The 25,062-nt window shown below is 39.6% G+C and overlaps 1 protein-coding gene and 2 long non-coding RNA genes across 3 annotated transcripts in view; 1 reads left to right on the top strand and 2 right to left on the bottom strand.

Moving 5' to 3' along the window:
• On the top strand, positions 1 to 11,238 carry LOC111249747 (uncharacterized). The gene is made up of 4 exons (XR_002673073.2): positions 1 to 215; positions 2,872 to 2,998; positions 3,170 to 3,402; positions 8,088 to 11,238. It is a non-coding gene; the product is annotated as an uncharacterized LOC111249747 (long non-coding RNA).
• Positions 2,089 to 4,334, bottom strand: LOC111249748 (uncharacterized). The gene is made up of 3 exons (XR_002673074.2): positions 4,178 to 4,334; positions 3,231 to 3,392; positions 2,089 to 2,974 (listed from the first exon to the last, which is right to left on the bottom strand). It is a non-coding gene; the product is annotated as an uncharacterized LOC111249748 (long non-coding RNA).
• Past1 (putative achaete scute target 1) overlaps positions 9,711 to 25,062 on the bottom strand; it is a 25,850-nt gene continuing 10,498 nt past the window's right edge. The window contains exons 3-9 of the mRNA XM_022804014.2: positions 19,896 to 20,052; positions 18,746 to 18,984; positions 15,457 to 15,683; positions 14,498 to 14,719; positions 13,027 to 13,361; positions 12,422 to 12,620; positions 9,711 to 12,282 (exon numbers count right to left, since the gene is read on the bottom strand). Coding sequence (XP_022659749.1) covers positions 12,112 to 12,282; positions 12,422 to 12,620; positions 13,027 to 13,361; positions 14,498 to 14,719; positions 15,457 to 15,683; positions 18,746 to 18,984; positions 19,896 to 20,052 — 1,550 coding nt within the window. The 3' untranslated portion in view covers positions 9,711 to 12,111. The remainder of the gene's footprint in view (positions 12,283 to 12,421; positions 12,621 to 13,026; positions 13,362 to 14,497; positions 14,720 to 15,456; positions 15,684 to 18,745; positions 18,985 to 19,895; positions 20,053 to 25,062) is intronic.

The raw sequence follows: 25,062 nt of genomic DNA on the forward strand, positions 1-25,062 counted from the left end.
TTTACGCTTTGTTTGGATTTCAGCATGAATATGGTGGTGGCAGCGGCACCAAAAGCGTTAGAAACAACTTTACAAGAGTTTATCTTAGCCATGTTATTATCGTTACTGTTGTGGTCATTTGAAGCCGATTGAAACGGCCAGCGAGATAATCTAACCTCGGATGTAACTATTTCGCTCGGTAAATGCGCGGAGTCGCGAAAAGGCAACGGTCTATTGTAAGCAACCCTACAACGATACCAATACGACAATGAAAAGAGACTATTTTTCTTTGGCAGGGTGATACGGACGTATTTTTGAGATGATGTCAGTGCCAGCAGTCACTCATTGATGTCGTTGCCATAGAACTGCTAGTATCATGTTTATGGTTATATTTAAGGATAGATATGAGGACCGCTATTGGCGTTAAAACACTAACAAGAAGGCGGGTAGAATTCCAGGGTAGAACGTTGATGAATTGGACAAATTCGAAAGACCATATTTTCAGGCGTCGAAAAACCATGTGCTGAGGACGTGAAACATATGTCTAGTTTAATCGTTGACCCCTGTTAGAAAAGCACGTCTAGTACGCATTGCCATTCACCTTTATCTACCCGACATCATTCCCTTCTGAACAAACTTCTGATTTTAAAATTTGGGAAGTATTCAGTTGGTCAAAGTGAAACAAACCGTCTTTTTTACTTAAGGAAAAAATCTTCGCTTGAACTCTAGCAGCAGATCGGTCATTGCCGCGGCTCCGCAAGACCCCTATCTGTACCTCAATCCATTGACTTCGTGTCCACAAAAATTTTTAGAGTCAGTGCTGAAGAACCCATTCAGGCAGTTCGTGGAATATGTTTTTTATTATTAAGTGTAATAGCAACAATTCCATTTGGCAATGATCGGAAATAATACGAACCTGTTAGTGCGATATCGAAAGGATAGAGCGACTGTAAAAAACCTTTACGCAGGACGGCTTTTATTACTTTCGCCATGGGTGTTTGATGCTGTCACCGGGCCTTTTCCGTTAAATAGCTGCATTTAGTCGCTGCAGTTGGGCTTTATGTAGATCCTTGTGGACTGTCATACCTTTCTCGGAAATTCGCTAGGCTGTAAAACCTTTTTCGTCCCGTCAAAAGCGAATCGTGCTCTTTTTCCGATAGAGATCTGCTCTTACTCTGGACTTAGGCGTATGTCCAGGAATAAAAATTCCTTTCACCGTTTCCTATTGACATAGAGACCCACCCTCTCATCACTCGTAAAAATTCTGTGTAGGAACCTGCCATTGTGACCAGCCGAGTAGCCGAGAGATCTCTGCCGTCGCGCCACCTGGTGCCCTGTAAAACTTGATAGAATGAAAAAACCTATAGCTGGTCGAATGTTTGCAACCCATCTTCTTGTTCTATTAATAAATTGTTTATACTTAGCACAATACGTTCAGAGCAGTGTTCTTAGGTAGAGATTCAGATGGGTAATGACTATAATGAGTTATTATGGCATTTTCAATCGGACTTTGTCATGATTTGTACCAATGAGTCAACCAGGCTCTGCTAGAGAAACAAATATTATTTTAGATATAATTAGAAATATTATTTTGAATATAACTAGAGAAACAAATAGTCATGCTAGCAGCCTCATAGTAACCAAGTGTTTTTACATGTAACTTTTTACATAAATACAAAAACACGTCTATTTCAAGACGAATGAATAACTTTCCTAGTGGACGATTAATCATTTAATAACGATTTGTCATCCATTTTGATTCGAGATTGACTTGGCGTTCATACTCAAATTGTAGTAGTACGTCGACAAAGACGACCTGCGAACCTTCACCTTTGGAGAATAGGCCCAATATCGTATCGTCATGTGAACACCGGAACTAGCGAATTCATAGAACTTTTTTTAAGCAGGTCACTATTTTTTGTGCTTTGACATTAGCAATTTTGTTAGATCCCTGTAAAGCAGAAAAATTCTAGCGAAAAAAAAATTTCAGCAATCCATGCTGGAACGACTTGTAACTAATGCAAGATCTAGTCAAGGGTAACATTCTACGTTTGACGCTTATCGTTCTCGCAAAAAAAAAACCTCAAAAACAACTTAAAAAGCAAAATCTCACTGAAGACCCACTGTTAGTTCTAAATTTATTGATTTATGGCTAATACATTCAATCTAAAACATGGGACACTATTCGGTGTGCTCGACTTCCGCAATAACGTAAAAATGTCACAGCCATTCCTGTTGATGCTAACTCGGTCATGCTCGTATCGGCTTTCGCCAGAAGCATCTCTCAGCAAATATATAACCTCACTAATTTAATAATAAGATCATGACAAAAAATAACAAAAGTAACAAGAAACCAACTTGTAAGCGTAAATGCGAGTCATGGTAAAATTAAGATGATAACGAACGCCTCTTGATTCTGCCAAAGTATTGAATCGGTTCTCCGGATATAACGTGTGATAACGTGTAAAATCGTAGTAAAAACTTGAAACATTAAGTCAACATATCTCAAGCGCGGCATTTCTGAAGTTCATGCATTCCAAAGAATGCCGGTATTACGTATTTTACGGTAGTAATGCTTGGCATAACATTTTGAAGCGTTTATTTCTGTTTGATCCTATATTTCATAGAGAATTGTGTCTGTGTTTCGACAGTTCTCGACGATAAAATTAGCCTAGAGAGAGACGAAAAAGCTATTTCAATCTGTATTCGATGCGGAGTGCTTTTTTCTGGTAGCGTGAGCTCGTTAATTTTCTTGTTAAACCTCCAGCACCTGCTCCTTTGCATGTTTGCTAAATATAAAATCGTTCTAGATAACGTAAGCTAAAATCGTATTGTATCTAGAGGAAACTAGAATAGTCAGTCTGTGTCATTTTCATTCAACGATTGCAACAGGAGTTAGTTGTTATCAGCCGGAAACAGCAAAAATGCTATTTTCCTAGGGCTCCGTTGACTCTGCCGTTGGCACCTCTAACGGTGACCGTACCGAGCACGCCGTCTGTTAAATAAACAACACCGACAGGTTAGTTCCTTACTGTTAATATTCAGCATCTGCAATTTTCAGAATTATCGCACATTTTTTGCAAAAATTACCCTGAGCGACACCCGAATAATGCTTGCATAATCATGCAATCTAAAAACCCTTTTCAAATGTTTAGTTTTTCTTCGAAGCTGCCATGTTGGTTTTTTTCAGACGTCACTAAGCAGTTTCGTCGAAGGAGCGCAAATAATTTGCCACTGTATAATGTACGTACCAACTATTCCGCCCACCCCCGAGAGTGTATCGTCGATAACGCCTATAAGGCCACCGGAATTGCGTGCTGCATATGACGTTGTTTTCACCTGGACCACACTTTTGTCGGCAATCAGGACGACGATGAGGAACAGGGCCACAAAATTGGCTAAGGTCGACATACCTGGAGATATGTATGTATATATATATATACGCAATCTTTTTTTCTGCTGTCTGGAAAGGTTAAACTCACTGCCATACACTGTCTAGAAAATGACGCGGAGCCATTGATGATTACATACATGGAGCAGCAATATGTGGTACCAGCTTCATGTATTTTTAATAAGGATTTTTTAATTCCACTATAGTTAGTGTATCATCTGCTTTTGGCATATGCTGACTACGTTTGCAGTAATTCAATTTTTACTCGGGCATTAACCGGACACCATCAAAAAATTCAATTCTTTATTTATGGCCGACTTCCGACGCCGCCTGCACGCCGCTAGGTAAGCGGCTGTTTATCATGCCACACTACCTGCCAAATTCTACTCCTAAATACCATCGTTCAGGGTCGACTTCTACTACGTACTGTTGTTCAGTGTTGCCTGATGTGAAAATTTACGACTGGCATCACAAACATTACAGAATGTCAATTGTAGCCCCGATAATTGTAAACCTTCGATAAAGACCAACACATATTTCGTGTTAAACGATACAGTCAAATGGCCGACCATAACTAGGCTTACTTCATCCTTCAGCTTCCTGTCTATCTACACTTCCTTGCACACGTCAAAGGCAAACTTTTGCATTTTTGAGTCAATCCTGGATCTATCTGCTATTTTTAACTATTAGCTGTATATATATAAATAAGCAAAGTTTTTCAAAAAAATTTTTTATCCAAAAAAAAAAACAATCAAATTAATCAGCTAGCTTGTTCTATGACCTTTATGCTAACATTAAAGCTACTACCTGTAACGTGATGGCTGTGGTGGTAATGAAATGGGGCGAAGCTACACTTAGTCCAGCGATCCAGCTTCTGTTATGATAAACTTTCAGACAAGATTAACTTTAGAATGAACTTTCAATTATATATAAAGTTTCAGTAATGATTAAAACCATTCTGCTGACGCATGTATAGCTTCGGTATCGTTGGGTCCTGACCGATAATTCCATCCACAAATAATGAACTAGAAGCACGCAACTTTGCGTGTACAAATCAGCTAGTAAAATATGTTTTACCGTTCCATCATACATTTCCGATGATTAAGGCTCTGTCAATCTGAATTTGATTAGTGGCGCCCCATTGATGTTGTGAAATATGTTTTATTTAATGTTTGCATTGGCTTTGTCCTGATACTTGAAAAATAGTTAGCAATTTCCAAGCTTAGCCTTGCTATATGCAAGGAAAGGCAACGCTCTGTCGAGTTCCAGAAGACCATTCGGCAGCTCGAGAACCCTAACCGTGTTTTGTACTCTTATTTCTATTACGTATTTCCCTCCTGTTACGTTAACGGGTATAAAATGAAGACCGCAGAAGAAAATCTAGGCCCGCTTTGTATAAATATATTTTTTGACACAGACATCCAGTTTCCTTGGTAGCAAGTCCACAAAACACATGAGTTTAAACAAAATTATATGGTACATTGTCCTGCTATACAAATACATGTATTATTAATAAACTTACCTAAAGTGGGTAGGTCTATCTAAGAAAATCATATATATACATATATATTATAGGCTTCATGCTACGCTAACCGTGAACAAGTCTTCGTACAGAATTCTATCGCTCATTTTTGTAGAATTTACATTTGTGACCAGCTTGAGTCATAGAGATTCTATGAGTTGGAACGTCTAATTATACCAAATGTGCGTTAAACTTTACCACTAATGTCTATTTTACTATTATTTGTTTATTACTATTTATTATTATTAATAGAGGAGTTCTTTGACAGCTGAAGTCGTTTTCTGACAGCCCCATAGATCACAGATCAACATACGAGCTTCTGTGGCACGAACGTCGTACACGATGCAGCTAAATAGGGTATACATGATACTATAGGGGTCCTTCATTGAAAATCACTTACAGTTCATCAAGTATAGGGACACTTGCGTGACCAGCATGCCACGTGGGTAGTATTAATGATAGTAAATAATGGCTCCTGTTAAATACTTGCTAGGATTCCTAAGGGCGGCACGTCTGGCACTGCTTGATGCTTGAAAGAAGAAAGAGGATCTCGTGTGTTGACCTGTTACGAACCCCTTTCGGTTCCAATGTTTTAGCGTATCGTTTATGTTAGGAACTTTCACCCAAGTATAGGATCCGTACTCCGATTTCGCTATAATAATCGTTTTACACAATCTACACATATATCAACCCTTACGTAAACGCATCTCGTCGTTATAACACAAACAAAAAAGATTTCTGAGATTGGCCACATGAATGAAGTATATATATTTTTTTAATTTTCGTATTTTAATGAAGAAATCCTTTGCGGCATCTACATTCATTTCTAAGCGCAGAAATTTTCCAATTATCGGCATCTGACTTTCGGAAACTTCTTTTACGAAAAAACTTCACGATCGGTAGCCACTTTCACAGTAATCCAAGTATTTAAAGTTATGAACGATCAAACTATACAAAATTAATAAAGCATTTATTAACGTTAATCAACATAACGCTAGTAAGTTAATATTAGCATTTATTATTGTAATTTATTCTTTTGTATATATATTATATAAGAAAAGGGTTCGTCGCTCATTTTGCTCGGCTTTCCCATATATTTTAAAAATTTTCGATTCCATTCATTACGTTCGCTGCAATTTTCCATCAGTTTATTCAATCACCCTAGAACTAGATGTTTTTCGTCCAACTAGCTGATCTTAGAAAAACCCTATAGTTTATACAGTAGGGCGGTCAGCAACGGATTATAATAGCCGTCTCTGACCTACGATGGACGCGCCATACAAATAGACTTTTTTTTTACGGAAGTATAGCAAAGTTCAGGTAGAAACATGGCGACCGACTCCATTGAGAGCTATTGGTAACAACAACGACACAGTTGCCCTTTTGTATCTACTGTCAATCTGGCCCTGCTCATCATCCGTTACAATTACTGTAGGCAAAAAATACTGCATAGAAAAGCTGGCCCCATGAACAATCGGTATTGCCACAACAGCTTTCGTGTCACTTCGATTACAATATGCCGAAGCAAGTTACGACAAATGGCGCCTGTGAGCGCTTTCGAAATAACAAGTAATTTAAAAACGCGGAAGTCAAACAGTTTTATTTTGTGGCGTTAACTACAGATCACAGTGCCAAGAAACAGGAGTAAGCTTTCCATGTATGTAAGTGCTGGCAGTTTTTTTTTTTGCAATTATTCGGGAAGGATCACAACACTACAAATGCTCGTAACTGGCTCTGCACCGCTGCCGGACGTCAACGGTGTTCCTGAAAGGACAGGAGGCTTCGGGACAATTGAAGCTGCTCACCTATGTGAATATACTTAATAGTAAAGCTTTCCTGAGAATATCGTATGCGAAACCGCCCCAAGAAGAGCTCCAGTTTCAAAAACCCGTACCACCATCGAGCGACGATTTCGCCGCGCGCGGATGTGCGGCCGAGTCTGTTTCACTATATGGATACCCATGAAACTATCTTTATATGAGTATATAGAGGCCGCACAAGACAAAAGCGGTCGTCGTGGTAATTCATGGGGGTTGATATTTTGCCAATGACACTAACGAAAAAGCCACGGATGACGTAATTGTGGTTGAGTCTTAATTATCGTTTGGGGGTGTTCGGTTTCCGTGATATGGGCGGCAGTGTGTAAGCTCCCGAACACTAGGGGCATTCTGAATAGAATCCGCTTCTCTGATGACTGATGCGTAGGCGCAGGCTCGTTCTCGACGTCGGCTCATCTTTTGTCACCGCACTCTGAGAATGGGAGCTGTTCTGCGCCGCAATCATGGTCGCCGAAGTGCTGACCGCTTGCCATGCTGAGTCCGTCGACGAGTCGATGCGACGCGTTACGTAAATGACAGTCACTGCAAACTGCTCCGATCTTACAAAGAATCTTGCCACAGATGTAGATGCCATCGCCCTGAAAATCCTGAACTGCTTGAAAGGCCTTGACGCATCATTACTTCTCGAACTTCTACAAACATTCGCGGCGAATCAGACATACGCGTTCCGCCTAATGTATCCAAATAAAAACTAAATAAATTCGGCGACCCTTAAGTTATCTTTGTCCAACCTTCTGCCGAGCCACTTCGATCAAAGTTTGGGTGTCAATTACTATCGGTAACTCCGTCGGCTACGCCGTCACAAGCTTTGTCGAACGTTATTCTACGGTGTCAATAGTTTATAATTACTTCTGGATGAGTATAGTCATCGCAACATATCGCTAGGCCAGATCCTTCGGTGTTTCCTCCTACCTATCACATGATGGGCTCATTTTTCGAGCATTTAATGATAAAGGGTTTCTACTCAGCAGACTCGATTGAGATGCTGGCCGAGTTTGCTATGCCGATGGCCGAAACAGCCATCGTTCCGCGGAATGATATTGCTCGTTTATGATGCACAGAGTGAGGAGGTGCTTAGTGATCTTCCACATAGCGTGAAGGAAGATGCCACTTGGACTCAACGTTACGAAAAATGCCCAAATGTCCCGCAAATACTGATAATAAAATAATAATTATCTCCACAGGAATCATAATGTAGAGATCACCCTACACGAGCGCCGCAGATGCTGGTGGCCAAATTTAGCTAATAGATACCAAATCTAAATGTTAGCAAAACTGTACGTAATGTCTAAAAATTTGCTTAAACTAGAGGAAAGAGACAATAAATTAAAGTTTTCAAACTATCACGCTATTTCAGGCACTGCCATTTCAGGTGACTGATCACTCGATTCCGACACTATACCACTTCAGTTCTCCACAAGTCATCATGGCAAAGAGGTTGCCACTGGATCATTAGGGAATCCATCATCGATCTTCGTTTTTTTCATCTGTTCAAGTGGACTGCAGCGTAAAACAATGAGAACAAGTTTGGCAGGCCACAATTACACAATTCCTTTTTTGCTGACAACGCTTGTTTACTTCCTGTTTCGCAAGCCGTCAGGTTTACTCATTTGTCGTTCATCCTCTCTAACACCAGGTGGTTCATACCTTTGGCTTTCGACTTAATGAAGTGAATTACTTGTCAGTTCTTGTCGATCAGCAACAACCGCCATAACAAGTTTATGCACGTATGTGCATTACGTTATATATAATAGCTTCTTAATATACTTATAGGTCTCGTAGCGTCCTTTGATAGCCGATGAACATTACGGGGTAGTTTCAGTGCACAAGTCATTGACACTTTTGAGCCAAACGGAGCTAGTGGAAACGTATACCCTTATTCAATCAAGGAATAATTATTTTGAAAAATAGTTTCCAAGTAAAATTGGCTTAACCCAGAAATTGCATAAAAAATAAAAATAGGTTGTTCAGCCAAGAGAGTAATCATTTACGTGCCGTACAAAAATACAAATAATTTTTTTGATATGAAAAAGAATGATTATAAGGGCTTTTCCAGTAGCCAGAATAAATACGACTGAAGTTAGGTGAAAGGTTAGGTGGCAGAAATATAGATTAAGGTGCCTCGTCCAACATCCATGCGATAATTAATTCCTTGGTTTCGATTGCGGATACTAAAAAAACAATAATCATAGTCCAGCTCAATGGATTTCGTTGAGTGTAGATCATTTAATTTTAATTTCACAAAAAAGTCGAGGGTTATCACTACTAATATACAAATATTCATGTAAAAATTACCGTAAGTCATATGTTCCTTTTTTAGGGGTGAGATAAGGCTGAACAACGTTTATATTGTTCTGACCTTCATTTGACTCATGACTGAAACTACATTTGTTTTAGTCGCGGTACAGGACACGCAATATGCAAAGTAGATTTGCAGAAATACGTTCAAAAAACGAAGGGAACCTCTGTGATCGTAGTGGCAAAATGACTAATGTCAACTATTCACTAGTCTACCTTTGAAGATCACTCACAACTGGCCCAAAACAAAGTCGACGCTCTTAATTTAACATGTAAAGCACGTAAAAAAATGTGCAGATCTTTTTTCGGTAGCTCTTACAAGCGATACCGTTGCCTGGTCCGTCTCGAATGGCTGGTGATGGCAGATGGTAATCACGACAAAATCGTTAAAATGATGATTGTAAATACTGTCATTACGCTTTAGTCAGATAGATTTTTAGTTGGGCGTTGAAATCCGTGTGACCCATCGTTGCGAATTTTTATGATGCTAGCTAGAAGTGTTTTTGGTTGACCCAGTTCAACGCTAAGCTACCGCGACGCACAATCCAGATTAACATAAAAAAAAAATGTTTTTTTACTCAATAGTAAATTCTGTAAATTTGCTATTAAAGATATTCTAGTCATCGCTTGGACCAGTGCTAAAATTTTTCTACGGCTATATCATACAGACAAGCAATCCAGATAATGTCGGTAGCTTCTGGTGCATGTTTGACTTTATTGTTATTGTTAATATCATTTTTATAACATAACCAGTAATCGGTACGGTTCTTTCCCTCGTTATATATTTTTTTGCAATCTATATATTTTTTCTATCCGTCGCTTATTAACAATACAAATGTACACAGCAGTTATTCCTTCATTTCTCGTCATATATCGATCTGGTTCGACTTCATATTGATCTTCTTCTTTTCCCGCATGTACCATATGTGTTTGTATCTGTGCCGTAAATGGCCTATTTATCGGGGCGGGGTGTACTTCCTAAGGAGAAGGAGCACAGCCTTTTTATAGCGCCATTTGCACTATTTTGCTTATTTGATTTAATAACATCACATGAGAATTTCTTTACTTACAATGCATCGAGCAATTCGCCTTCTTCGAATTTTATGTACGCACATTTGTAAATAACGGTTATGTACGGTGTGTGTGTGTGTGTGTGTCGTTTCGATATGGTCTTGCGACGATACGGCCGGCGATACGTATATTTGCAATTATTGATACCTATATATACCCCTGTAACAGAATTGTCGGCCCTTGTCAGTTTATTAAATCCTCTCTATATATCTATTTTAAACATTCACCTTAGTCCGGTCTTCGCTTCATTTTTCCCTAATGACCTATATGTCTTGACCTAATCAAAACATACAGACACACCCACACACGCGCCCACCCACAAACGCACACATATCACCTAACATTAGAAAATCATTTTAATTAGCCAGCCTGCTTCTTCCTAGCTATCTGCTACCTTTAGTAAATTGTTAGGTTTCACCATCATTATGATCGCCATTAACGGCGTTTGATTTTATCCACAAACGGCTCTGATTTTGGGAAAAGACGCTGCGGAAACAAGCATCGTGTGGCATCTATCTCGCCGTTCGTCTTACTAGCAATCTGTAGATCTCCGAATACCGTCACACACGAGGGTTACCTGGGACGATCAACAATCTGTCAGGAAAGGTGACTGAGTATCTCTTGCCTAAAACAGTCGCTATATACTTCGAAACGCCTGTCTCGAGTCCTCAAAGCTATGGCCTAGTAATGGAACTATACAGCCAGACAGATGGCTATTGCTGTGGTTGTTTGTTTAATTTGTTTTTTTTACGGTTTTACTTTTAGTACGGTTGATTCAAAGGCACTATCCCCTTCCATAGCGTTACCGACCGGTAAGACAGACTCATTCACCCGTATTCGTTCAGTTTTTGCTTATTTCTCTGCCCAAACGTTCTTTGCATATGTGTTAATTTGTCATATATGTCTCTTTATATTAGCTAAACTAATTAAAATACGTTCACATAATGGAACACTTACCATACTAGTTTATATATATACTTGCATACATCTTTCTATGCAAATTCGCCTGTCGACTGCTTACATATCATCCTGTATAAGGGTATATATCATCATATTTGCCATCTACGCGAACGCATAATTCAAATACGTCTGGCACCGCTTCGTTGGCAGTAAAAGTAAGTAACTCTTTTCAGCAGTTCTAGCCAAGTTCTTTTCTCATCTACTTTGGCCCGAGCTCCGTTCGTTCTAATTCGATCATACGATTGTATCAAGTACTTTCGTTTAAGAAGGCTGATTATTATAATTAGCAACGTGCAGGGAACTTGTATCTATTCCATTCCTAAGGTGCAACCTTACCAGCAGGCATTATTTAATTGTAAAGTTTATAAGTGTATGGACGTTCAAAAAAACCTAATGAAACAACATATATCAATGCAGATTAAAAAGGGTACGTAGAATAAATATCATGACTGAAGATAAGACACTACTGTATCGCTTTATCATCAATTCAAAGCCGCTTAAATATGATACCGACCTTTTTAAATACTACTAATACTAATTAACTAAATTATAAATGTAAAAGTTTCACAGCTTCGGGAGTTTCTCCTGCAACGACGTATCGTCTCGTCGTCTTCTTCTTTATCATCGTAACGTTAACAATAATGCCCCTGCATCTTCATGGAGCCCTCGATCAATCGCATAGTTGCTTATCATTGGTACTGGAAAACAGCTGCAACATCAACTTGTCTTAATTTGGTCTTCCCATGCAAGCGATCCCCTTCAACGTCCACGAGGAACTGCTTTCAATACAGGCTTGTCCTAAAATCTTGCTTCATCCTGCCACTTTACCAATTGTGTCAGCGCATTTATGACGCAGTCGGCTATTGACATTCGCCATTAATGACGTATCTTTGTTCGAGCACATTTTCCCATTAGCTAGACGAAGCTGTGGCAGTAACTACGATTACTAAGCAAGTCGGCCGATTTCTGGCCTTCCATAAAATCTAACAGCGTACACTCTTTCGTCAATAGGCCATCGTCCAAAAGGTAAAAATCCCCTCTGCTGTTCATGGCTAGCAGTTCAACGAAGTGGAGAAACCCCGCTTCGATGGTGGCACGAGATGTTCGGGAAGCTCGGCCGGAAGATCGTGACCGCTGAGTTTGATGTTGATTAAATGCATCGCGAGCGCCCATTCGTCAGCGTCAAGGTGACCGTCTCTATCCAGATCACTCAAGTACCATATCTATGAAAGGCGACGAGATAAGAGACATCATAAATTAGAGGGGTAGCAAACGAAGAACGATGGCACAAATTAATAACGTCGTCATCTATGATATTATCTAGCAAAAATTGCGTGGAAGAAAACAAATGATAATTTGTACCTTTCCAAGAACGGCATTCGGCAGTTTACTCTTGATCATCTCCTGCTTAGCAGCCTGACCAGATACTTTGCCGTCGACGGGCTCCAAACTCTGGAAGACCTCGTCGTAACGGTGGCGTTCCTTTTCAACGACCCATTCACTTTGGAGAGATCCAGCATCGATGCCTTCGCCACGGCCATATGCGAATGGTGTACCTTTGCTATTGTATGTTTTGCAAGTAAAAAAAAGAATTACAAATAATAACATCAAACAAAATTAGTAAGATCGTACGTCGTGAACTTGGGCCTCACCATCATCACCATTGATGGTTACACTAACGGAGTATATCTGATTACATATTTAGGCTACATATATGACCTAGCTACGTATGTAAGAGTCCCTGATATACGAATATCTCTTTATATCTAAAGATCTATGTTAATTTGATAACATGCATATATTGGAATTGGTAACTACCTGCCAATAGCGGTTAGTTTAGTAGTAAAAGACGATTGTCTTTAGTGTCATTTTTTTTTTAGGTTTTCGTAGATTTTAGTAGTTCCCGTTTAACAGATTTTGTTTCTCTATATTCTCTAGTGTTGTTCCACTGCAGATTCGTTACGCACCTCTCGAAGTGACCGCCGCGGACTACCGCTTCGTGTTTGTGATCAGTTTGCTCTTGGGGAATCATCGCCATCACCTTGGCAATATCGACACCCAGCATCTTATCAACGTTGTCCAACAGGCGTTTTTGTAGCGGGTGGAACTTCGTGAAGTCATAGTTGAGCAGCTTTTCCTGCATGTCCTTAATATCAGGGAAGTCACCCGCTGAGATCTGGTGCTCCTTCTGAATCTGCACATATAGATTACCGAGGTTCTTGATAAGTTCCTTCTTCTTAGTGTCCTTGCCAAACATCGAAGGCATCTCGTTTTTCAATGCGCTGATTATATAGGCGTGGACCTAGACGCACGTGTACAGAGGCAAAATTAACACAGGAAACTTTTAGTTAGAAAGACTATATTTCTTATACGTTGCCTTTGGAGTTTAGCAGACAAATTTCAAAATAGCACCACCGAGACAACATCTGTATGTTTTCGCTTTTTTGTACGAACGATTACGAACGGCACGCCCCGCATCCAAATATTGGGCACAGTATTGTTATCGAAATTTAATCAACGGTTCCTAACTGTATCTATTTTGTAGACATAAAATCGTCTAGTATAATCTTTAGTAATTATTATTAATTAGTCAATCTAGTATAATTCAGGCAAAAGATATAAGTAAGTCCGAAAGAGTGTAAGCTGAAACTGCTCAAAGACCAGAACCGTGATCAGCAAAAGTCGAGAGAGCAAAATGGCGACCCGGACCTAGCCGGGTCCAGATTATGAGTCAAGCACACTGGGGTAATGAATCGTTGTGATTACTAAATATTTATCAGCTTGTAGAACCGTTAGATGTAACTGAAGATTCAGACAAATTGAAGATGCAAATCCGACTATGCAGGTATGTTACAGCAGCATGTTACCTTGTGCTACAAAACAGCCGTAACTGTAACAAAAAGAGAGCTTTTATACGATCCAGCCTACACGGGTATTCCGATAGTGAAAATCGTGAACATTTTCAGCAAACAACTCTTTCTCTGCATTACTTCGTTCCCACGTTCTTTGCGATTTTTGATAACAGGAGTCAATACGATGTTTATACATCTACGGACTAACCTAACATTTACCAATTAGGTTACCACCAAATCTATGGATGGATAACCTTTGCAAGGTATTCTATTTCTCTTATCCTTCCCACATTAACTTCACTCAATGTCAAGGAAAACACAGCGTCTTTGTAACGGTGAGGTAGACGTCGATCGAAATACTGACATACCCTGTTCATCTTTATTCACCTGGCGTATCTATGGAGACAGCGTATAAGAAGACTGCATGCCCTTTAGCGACAGCTTAATGTGGCGTTACGTAAAACTCAAGCTTCGTTTAACACGCTCTTTAGATTTAATCATTGTTGCTGCTATTACTATTGTTAGTTTTTTGCATTAGTAAGATGTACAGTGGCTATGGTTGCAACGTTATTTATATTCGTGTTACCTTTGCAAGCCTTGCTCTCTTGATAAGATCGTTGAGTTTTCGGAGTGCAGCATTCCTTGGTAAGCTCTGAATATCGGCAAATAGATCCTGTTCCTCGGCTTCGAACAGCTTTCGATTGGTGTCAAACCCAAGCGGCTCAGACCAGAATGAGCCAATATAGACACGAGCGACCTCTGGCGTTCCCAGCACTTTGCCGAGCGACCACATAAGGGCGCCGTATACCTGTAAAAAAGGAAAATTGATCAACTTAGACCCTGCCAGCTGTGCTCGATTGCACAAAACATATCTGTAAAGAGAACAGTTGGATTCTACGCCCAGATCAACGAAATCGATATGATTTCATTTTCTACTTTCAGACCTGTCCGTTTAACGATAGTGGCAACCACAATATATGATGACATTCAATATCTAATGAACTCTTAAATGGACCGTCAGACCTTTATTGTGAACACTACATTTCATTGTAAAATATCAACGCTTAGTTTCGCCAAAGAAAACGACCAATTTTCCTAATCTGGCAAGCTCAATGGCCCGTTTTTACAGCGCCGCTACTTTTATATTTCAACGTCATTGAGGAGGGCAGACGAGACTGCATCGAGTGCTATGCACGATCTGAATCTAAGTTCGGCAAGTAGGTGCATAGTAGTGATACTACCATTTATTTATCAACACATTACGGCAGCTCCTTTGCTAAAATCTGCTAATATGGAACTGGCCTTATTTGGCTATATGGCGGGCTGTCTGTCAGACGAAACAATCATTTAGAATACTAATAGCCGATATGATACCTGGAATGGCTAAACTAGAAAACCACTCCTCATGTTGTTTTCACAAAGTATGAACTAAAAATGACTTCTGCTATTTGGAATGAGTCTATTGATGAGGTAGGTATCTTCTATGTTCAAATATACACAGCGTCTGTAACTAAAATAATTTCGCTTCCTTTAACGGAAACGTACACGCATCAGCTGCTGTGCATTGACCATATCGGCTTTGTTGAGTACGATCCGGATCTTGTCGTCGTGTCCTCGAAGCGCCTCAATCGATCTTCGAAATTCATCCGAAATATCAAGCTTGTGCGCGTCAAATAGTAAGATAATGCGATCGACGCGCTCGGCAAACCACTCTAACACACCAGTAAATTCGTAGCCACGATCTGTACGCTGCTTCTCGCCAGATAGAATACCTGTTCAGGGAATTGTCAGGAAAAAGCGTGCAGAAATTAGTGAAATGGCCTGAAGTTAGCGCATTAAAACGGTGTACTTTTTCGTGTCGTCTCTCATCGTGCACTTACGTACTCGTACTATTCGCGATCAGCTTCAGCTTTTTTCCGAACTAATCGAAAGGACGCACTCAGTAGCCTATTAGCGGTGTCTTTTTCGGATAATATCAAATTCACAGGGGCACATCTCAAAGAAACGACATATAATTAATGCCAACGAGTTGCCGGAGTTCTGCCAGGACAGCCTGGATTTTCGTAGAGCAAAACGACCGGCTTACGTACGAAAAATCCATGTAAAATTTTTAAAAATTCGTTGGGTTAATCTTTTCTTTCGTTATTATTATTCATTACTACAAATTCTAAACATGGGAATTCTCGACTGCGTTAAATTTCTACTCTATTTAAGACGTTTCCTTTTTGTAACAACTTATGTTTACATGTATCTCGTTCAAATTTAACACCATTAACTAACAGTCGGCTCAGGCCAGCAATCAATGGAAAGCTAATAAATTTAACTGTCGATCCAAAACGCGCCATACACCCGCATTCCCTGGTGAACCTAATTTTTTAGACAATGCCCTGACACTACCACCTATCGCAGCAGACCCTCAGTGAAACGACGATTGTCACCTCTGATATGCTGGTTAGCTTTTTGGGATCAGATTAATTTTCGGGGTTTTTTTTTTTGTTTAAAAGCAACGTTTCCATGTTGACAAGATTTTACGAACGGCTCTATTTATTTATCCGTTATCTCTATAGGCCCTCAACATTACGAGCGTATTCACAGTTCAGCTCGCTCACCAAATATAGACCGAGTTGTGTCCTTGGAGCACAGCTGTTTGAAGCCAAGTTTCTAGCGGACTTCGCTGCTGTCGCATGGTTACTATCTTGTAGAAATGTCATTTTTGCTTTAATTTCGTTCTTAACTAACGTAGCTTTATATATATAGATGTATATAATAGGTGCAGCACACATCTTAGCAAAAGCCTCGCTTTCGACGGGTCAGGTAGCTTTATTTTAAATAGAAGATGTCTTGATTTTGCTCCACACCAAATGACTTCATGTTTCAGGCTGAAAATCGTATCGCTTCTTTAAAATTCAAATTTCTATTGACACGCAGAATTGACGCACCTCTGGCAATGACAAACGGTCTATGCACGCATACACTATACCACGCGTGGAAGATGACACGTTTTCACCTCTACCCATAACTGTCAAATGTAGGCGACTGAAATGATTTATCAGCATTGCCACCCTTGCTGTTCGCCCCCACGTATTTCCTCTTCAATTCACGAAGCGTAGGCCGTTCCGATACGTATGTGTCGCAGTGTCAGAACCACGCTTTATTTTGCCGGCAGATACAGACAGTTTCTTAGAAGGTATTTGTACCAAGATGATAGGATGGCAGTGAACACGCTTGTTGGCTTTAAAGCCAAATTAATGGAGATCGTGCATGAACTGATTCATTTCAATTGTCTCAGTCTGACACGCGCATACGCGTCAAGCAGGCGGGGTAGCTTATCTTTTAGAAATGTCTTTTCATACCTGTGCTTCATTCCAAGCACTCGCCGCAGTCATCGCGGTGGCTGAACGGGTCGATTTTTTTTGTGCGCGCAAGATAGTCCCGTCCAAATATAAAAAATCGTCGCACAACGAAGTCAAGCTGGTCGAGGTTTTCTCAAACACCGCCATTCTGTTGGAAGGAAGTGTCTAACGAGATTATGGATGTGCGTGTTTACCCTGACAATGTCATATTGTATAAAGAGATCGAAGAGACTTTCATGAAGATTTGCTAATAGTGTAAGAGACCGCTACTAGTTTACGATCACAAGAGAAGACCTTGTTTCTCAGAGATATGTCGTGTCGTAGGGCACGCGCAATAGAATTGCGTTGAACTTACGGCGTCTCGACTTGTTTGGATTAGTCACGATACCTCACTATTATTCTTTCACCGTTAGTAACGAAACGTTCGCATTTTACGAGATGGTTCAGGTAGCATCGAAGTAACGGTACATTACTAGTAGATAGTGTTATTATGATTTAGGAATTGAAACAATATGTAATCAAATAGAAATAGATGATTGTCTGGCATTCTCGGGAGCTGTCTTATTTGAGTTTGTTATAGGATGAGCCACAAAGCTGCAATGCGAAATGCTTACATACACCAAACGCTAGAACGGTAATCATAGGCATAAAGCACATTCCCAGCTTGTAGGCTGTTGTTCAGACAAAAAAAACGACAATGTTGCTGGCACATATATATGTGTACCTGTCGAACTAAGTCTTTCATTCTTTATCTATACGACTCCATTGTTTGTGCAAAACTTACTGCAACCATAGACATTTCCATAAGCTGTATTTGTCCTATATTAATTATTCCGTCATTTTAACTAATTCAGATCTGAAGCTACGTCTATGCTTTGTGACTGGCCGTGGCTAAGCTTATGATAGCCTGAGTTGAGGTTTCGGGCATCACCTTCTCCCATCACTTCAACAAATACCACGTTCGTGATGACGTTTCCCATACTATTGCAGCAACAATTAGCAGTGGAATAAATTGACCAACAACTCTGTCTGTGCTTAACCAACGATGTTTGAACGAACAACAAAATAAGAGCTGTCCTGCAGGCCATATTTGCGTTCCTTGTAGTCTACAGAATACGCAAAAATGTCGTGTGAACTATGACGAGAGATGAAAGAAGCAATTACAAAACAGAACAAGTCATATCAATAGCAGCTATTACGAGATCGATTTAATATCTTGCCCCGCTTTTATTCCAGTAAGCGGCTAAAACGTAGCTTCGATGTTGTCTGAACAAGCCTTGCAGATATGTGTTCTACAAAGCATCAAGTGAGTTTCTTTGGGAGCTTCCCTACAAACTTAAGGATAGTAAAGCGGTAAGCTAGACCTTGCGAACTAAATGATACGCTATTTTTTTCTAAATCGTTTTGGAAAACGTTGTTTGGGGCGATGTTTCAAAAATTAAGACCCATGCATAGACGCATTTACTTGCCACCCTGCTTACCTGGCGTATCCACAATGGTCAAGCTTTGAAGGACGGGCGAATTCAGTGTTGAACATTGCAGCCGATTGAGGAAAGCATTGCCAAACTTTGCCAATGGCTTAAACTGTTTTTTGGGGTCAACGACGAGAGCGTTACCGGGAATCACTCCATCGGTTTCCCCGTACATCACCGCTATGAACCTATCGGTTGTAGGTTCAGGTCCGATACGAATACCGGGAAAGTCGCGCTCCAGTAGGTATCTAGTCATGTTAGCAGAAGAGAAATCGCGATCGTTAGCACAGAAAACGATTATAACCTAAAGCTCAATAGAAAAATTGTATGTTCGTTCGAAGACCGATAAACTACTGATCGTGCATTGTACGCTATGGTCGTTGGCAGAAACTTACTATGAAAACGGTCTTGAGGAAAAAAGTAATAGCGTGTAGTGATGTGTGTTGATTTTTGGTCAAATGTTTGCCCCTTTGCTACCGATAGTAATAGAAATACACAACTTTCGCAGCAAGTCAATTATTTTAATGATAATGACAATTATGATAATAATGAAGGGCAACAGGGTGCATACATGCACGTACAGAGCCCACATGCGTAGGCGGCTGTTGTTTTTAACGGACTAAGAATAAAGTTATATATAGATATAATCTGTGTGTTCTCTCAGACGTTCTTCTACTGCAAATTGTTGTGGGGCATATGTGTGTGGGCTGGCCCAGGCCTTTTACGTGAGTAATAACTTAATCGCGTTACTGAAGTATTGCATATATCTGCTAGGTAACGAGGTGAGTAAAAATGCTTTGAAAAGCAGTCTAATGGACGGCGGACAGTTTCAAGGGAAATATTACTGTTGTCATTTCAAAGATAGAGCAGTAAAAAGCAGGTAGGATAGTAGATGCCATGAAGAAGGCTGAGGCAGCTTATCGTATTAATATTGCATTTAAGTAAAATTTTGACTGTATAATTGATTGTGATAGAAAAATTACTCCCTAATAGATGGCCCTACCTATATATGCACTGAAAAGAGGTTACTTTAGAGGGCGCGAATCAGCCAGGTGGCTTGCGTTGGTCCTCTGATCTTTAGCAGTGGCTGCGAGTCCGAATAAAGGCTACTTATTTATGTATACAGATACCCAATTAATACAATACTCGGTGTCCTTGCCTAATAAAGGTTGTTTTTCCGGTGGAGTACTGGCCCACCAGCAAGACCATCGGTTTGGCATCAAAATCTGGATCATCGAGCTTAGGCGAATGGAAGTCGTGGAAGTTGTAGAACGTCTCTAATGGAAGAATCGTTTCCTTGTAAATTTTTTTAAGACCTAAAATAAATGGATATAAACGAGGAGATCTTACCAAACATTCTGTGACATTCTGTAAAATGATTCAATGAAATATTGCACCGCATTGTAAGCATATTTGATATCAATATACGCTAGTCTCGTAAACCTTCACTCACAATACATTTATGCTAATCATAACACTTAAGAGGAAAGTTTACCGTCTGATACAATTTTTTCTTACAGCTGTAATTTATAGGCTGATAGCCGACAGTGAGGGATTAGTTTACCAAATATAACTTTATTAGGCCTATGTAATGAAAACTGTAGGCTTTTCGTCAGCCTTACGAATGCTACTGGCTAAAAAATGTGGTTATCAAGAGCAGTCTTTTAATAAACTTTTCATTTTTTGTAATAATAACTCCATGAATTTCCTTGGACAATACACTAATTTTTTTCTAAGCAAATTCCCCTGCCTTTGTCACTACCTTTTGTTCGGAATTTTTAGTTATTAATCATCGAGTTAACTACGACACATGTCCCTGCCAAGAGGTGGAGTGCGAAACAAATATTTGGGTTTGTCAAGTAGCCCAATAAGGCTTTTCTCATGTCATAGAAACGCGCGCCTGGCCTACGTGTCGGCCGGATTAACGGTTATGCCAATGGCCTGTTTTTGCATGCAATCAGCTCAAAGTGACACTAGTGACACCTAGAGGTGATTATAATAATGATAATCCTAATGCCACGTGTGAAAATAGATTGTTCCACTTTGACTACTACAGGTACCTCTATTAATGTTAAAAAGAAAAAAAGCCTTAATGGAACAACCTGTCGTCGAGTTTAAGAAAAATGAAAAATGCTGCGAAATGAGTGGAGCACATTAACTTCAGTTGGTGAAACCAGTAGGTGAAAAGGCATATTAATCAATTGGTTTCGCTTAACTACAAGCTACTTGGGAGTTTTCTTATTTGGCTGATTAAAAAAAGGGGAATAGGAACTTCTCTTATAGATTTGCTACATCTAAAAAAACGAAGAAACCCTGTTTAGTTTAAGTTAGTATATAGATAGATGTTGGCCAGCCTACTTCCTAATAGATAGTTTAGCCTCATCAATTTTGGTGAGACTGCTCGCTTACAAGTGGGCCTTGTATAGATTTGATATAAGCATACACTTATAAACAGAAATTTTCGATACGAACACTGATGAAAAGCATAAGGAATTTGCGTTTTCAATCTTTTGTTCCCAAGCGCCTTTACAAACTAATACAGGACCTGTTAGCTTTATTAGGTCTAATGGAGAAACATGGCTGCATGTTCCAGTGACTTCGTGATATATTGAACATAGAACCGCATTCTTATTGGTGTGGCTTAATGCCCATATACGAATCCGATCCTCGACGATACTAGCTCGAGATCGTGGCGACGGGTAAACAAACAGATCCTTGTATTAGCAGATAGATGAAAGGTGTCCGAGATTTAACAAGCACTACTGCCCAGGAACGAATAGCGCAAAACAAATAAGGACTGCTTGTGATCTCATCTATCTACTGCACATTATGCATACTGTACACGGTACGCAGGTAAAACTGGACGATAGGACAATACTGCAGGTGTCTGGTCAACTTCTCCTATCATTGGTTTCAAGCCTAAGTATAGAGACGTCGTTTCATATATTAGATGTACTTTGACGAACGCTTTCATCTCAGCTCGTCGTCGCAGACGTGTCAAGCAGGACCTACAGCAATGGCCTCGGTGGTCAGTTGAACGTGGTTGTAGGACGCCTGCTTTGACTCAATGTCGCTGTAATGGTATGGCGTTATAAAGTAATATCGCTGATATGCTACGCAATGTATAGAATTACTATAAGTTGGAGTTCTGGGCTATAACAAAAATGTCCAAATAACTCAGCGCGGTGGCTTCGGCGGTCAGGTTTTTGGTTGGCAAAAACCAGGAGCTGCTGGCTCGACTCGTACAAATGAAGAAGATTATTTATTAATTGTACTCGTTCTTATATTATATATGAGTCCGACCGGACGTTGGTAATTTCAATATTGTTAATGCTGTGGGGGTACTGCGAGTAATGATAACATTAGAGAACGTATACGGTGCATAAAATGGGGCTCTGATTACTATATCATGAACAAGAGTTCGTGTAGAACGGTGTGCGCGACTCATCATTCGATTCGGACCGATTGTACACCATAAAAAAATGAATTAAATCTGTGCCTTAGATTTCCTTAACTGACAGAATTAATTACCTTTGTCATACTCAGGCAAAATAGTGTGCACAACGGGCGAGCTGCCTATCGTGCGTAAACGGTGATTTGTATGAATAAAAATATAAGAAGGGGATCCCACATTCAGCCTATACGGTCAATGGAATTAACGGAATGCTATTGTTTTCCATTTTTTTTTTTAAGAACAAGTCCCGTATCGTAAACTTTAGACCGACACAGCTCACCTGTTACGTTGAAATAATCCATGGTTTTTTAATTAAATTTTTAATCGACTTGTGGAGTTTCAACAATCGTTACTATTAAAGAGGCTGCATAAATTATCTACTAATGAATTAATTCAACTGATATAAGTTTTGTTTACATTGCTCAAAACCTATGTCCGGATATTTACGAACCGAGTAATAGATTCAGTCAAAGCTTGCTGAAATTCATCGGTCGGATTTCGTACCACATAGCTTGCGGTGTTTTGGAGAGTAAGGAAAAAAGCAAAAAAAAAATTTTAGAATATGTTGGAAAGGCAAGAAGCCACAAAATTGATGAATTATTGAACATTTACATACACATATAGAGTATCAGTTCAAAGGCATTTCTGGAATCTCGTTTTTTTTATCGTCACTTTTTGCAAACACTCCGAAGAGCCCGGTCACGTTTGCTGTTCGTGGTGACACTGTTACGCGGAACTTGCAAGGGTTTTCGATTTGGAAAAGGTGTAGCTTCGAGGACGTCGTCGCTTGTGATAGAGTGAGTGTCGATGACTTATAAAATCTTACAAAAATACACTATAAAACAACATATTCTTGTTATTAACTATTAGTTTTTTTCGTAGTATTAAATCAGCTAAAAGAACTAGAGCGTTTAAAAGTATGGTAAAAACAAGTGGTTGTGAACATGTGGTGTTGTATGAGCTAATTTTTCGCATCCTGTGTTCGCAGCTATATAAGTCCAATAATGAAGAGGATAGCACGGGTATTTCGAGAACAATAGGAGAGTAAGTCTATTGATTTATCTCGCGTTTATAGTCGATTATTACTTCTTTCTATGAACTAATGATGAATCACGAGCGATGACGCACGAAGAACAAGTATGCCCCTGCTGACATATTTCGCAAAACCCAATCTCTCCTGCTGCCTACATAACAATTTAGAATATTCTTTAGCTCGCCGCCTATAGCTTTAGAATGGGACTATGGCGGTAGATGTGTTAGGGTTGAGCCTCCTTATTAGGGTTAGGCTCCTTTATTGGGATCGATTCGTAATTTTTGCGAACGAAAATTAAATGTTCTATTAGCTGGCAAAATTTCCAACAAGCCTTTGTGCTCACATAAAAGACGGTCTAGAATCGATCTAGTGCATGCACTCAATTGTAGAATAGCTTAATTTTCATGAGAGAATTTTTTTCAGACGAGAATTACAGTACCGTTACTATTACTAAGAGGAACTGAAAACTAAGTACTTACTGCCATCTTATTAACAAAGGGCCGTTGTTTACAAGTCGTTACGATAAACTAGACTTTAAGATATCATTACATGCGGAAAACAAATGTCTAGTTTTTGATGGTTACCCATAACCTGGCCATCACTGGCACACTAATGATGTACGTACAATTCAAAATATCTTCTACTTATTAAAACATGGTAAATAGCGTTATATCTCAATGTTATATTATCGCATTTATATCCAGAACGCGCACGGTTATTCCCGTTCGATCAAAACGATTTTTTTTTTACATTTCTATAAATATCCCTTATGGCACCTATGAATAATCTAATATAATGTACCATATCATTTAAAATCGAGATCGAACGATTCCAGTAGTCTACTTCATCGATTTTCCTCCGAATTTTATTAGATATTCATAAACAAATCGAAATTTAAATAAGTAGAGTCATTGTTGTAGTACCAGATGGTTGCCTAGCAGTGAGAAAATAAAATAATTTCCATCAGCATAAAATCCTCAAAAACGAAAACACCTGCACTATAAGCAATCGGATATGTCCCTGTTCGCTGATGGCGAACAGATGGTACTGTGGTTTTGTCCTTCCTAAATATTTACACTTTTTTAGCTGTTTCTTTCACTAGCCTCGAAGATAGTGCCGCCGTTTGCCACTAGTTCAACTGTTGTATCGCTTTCATTGTTCCTCAGCAATAGCGGCATGGCGACCAAAAGCTAACATTTACTTAACGGCAAGCTAGCAACGACCACAATAGAGAGTGGTCAAGGAAAGGCGTCATTATAAGCAAGTTACATCAAAAGATGCACGATCATCTTCACTTGTCGCCGCTAGGAGTCATTTTAGATATGTGTATACTGTTTTTATCCACCGAATCAAGCTGCAGAAAAGCGCAACTTCTTTGAATGGTCGTCTATTGTAGTCGGCTCTTTAGCTTCAAAATGTCAAAAAGCTAGATCACACCATTTTTTATTCTGACGCGTTCAGATTTTGCCTTCGAGGAAGTTTGTGGGTCGGAAGATTTTTTCGTCGGTCAGGTTTGCTCTGTTTTCCTATTACGACATATTTTTTTTGGCTATGACTAATTAGAGCTGGTCATGAACATGAAGTCACTAAGTAATTACTGCTGTCGGAGTAATCCTCTCTGATCATCCCGACACTATGCATAAAACATTTACAGCGGCAATTTTTCCACCTTATGGAGCGTGAGTATGCAAGGCATGAAGAACATATCCTACAACAACGAGGAGACCACTGCCTCAGGTCGAAGCGATCACGCACACCAATCGTTTTCACGTGCTGAAGTCCTCGTTGAGCTACTTGTGAAAAAAAAAATCTATCTAGCGATTGATTGTTATATATATA

Source organism: Varroa destructor, unplaced genomic scaffold, assembly GCF_002443255.2.
Source record: "Varroa destructor unplaced genomic scaffold, Vdes_3.0 BEIS01000004.1, whole genome shotgun sequence".
NCBI lineage: Eukaryota > Metazoa > Arthropoda > Arachnida > Mesostigmata > Varroidae > Varroa > Varroa destructor.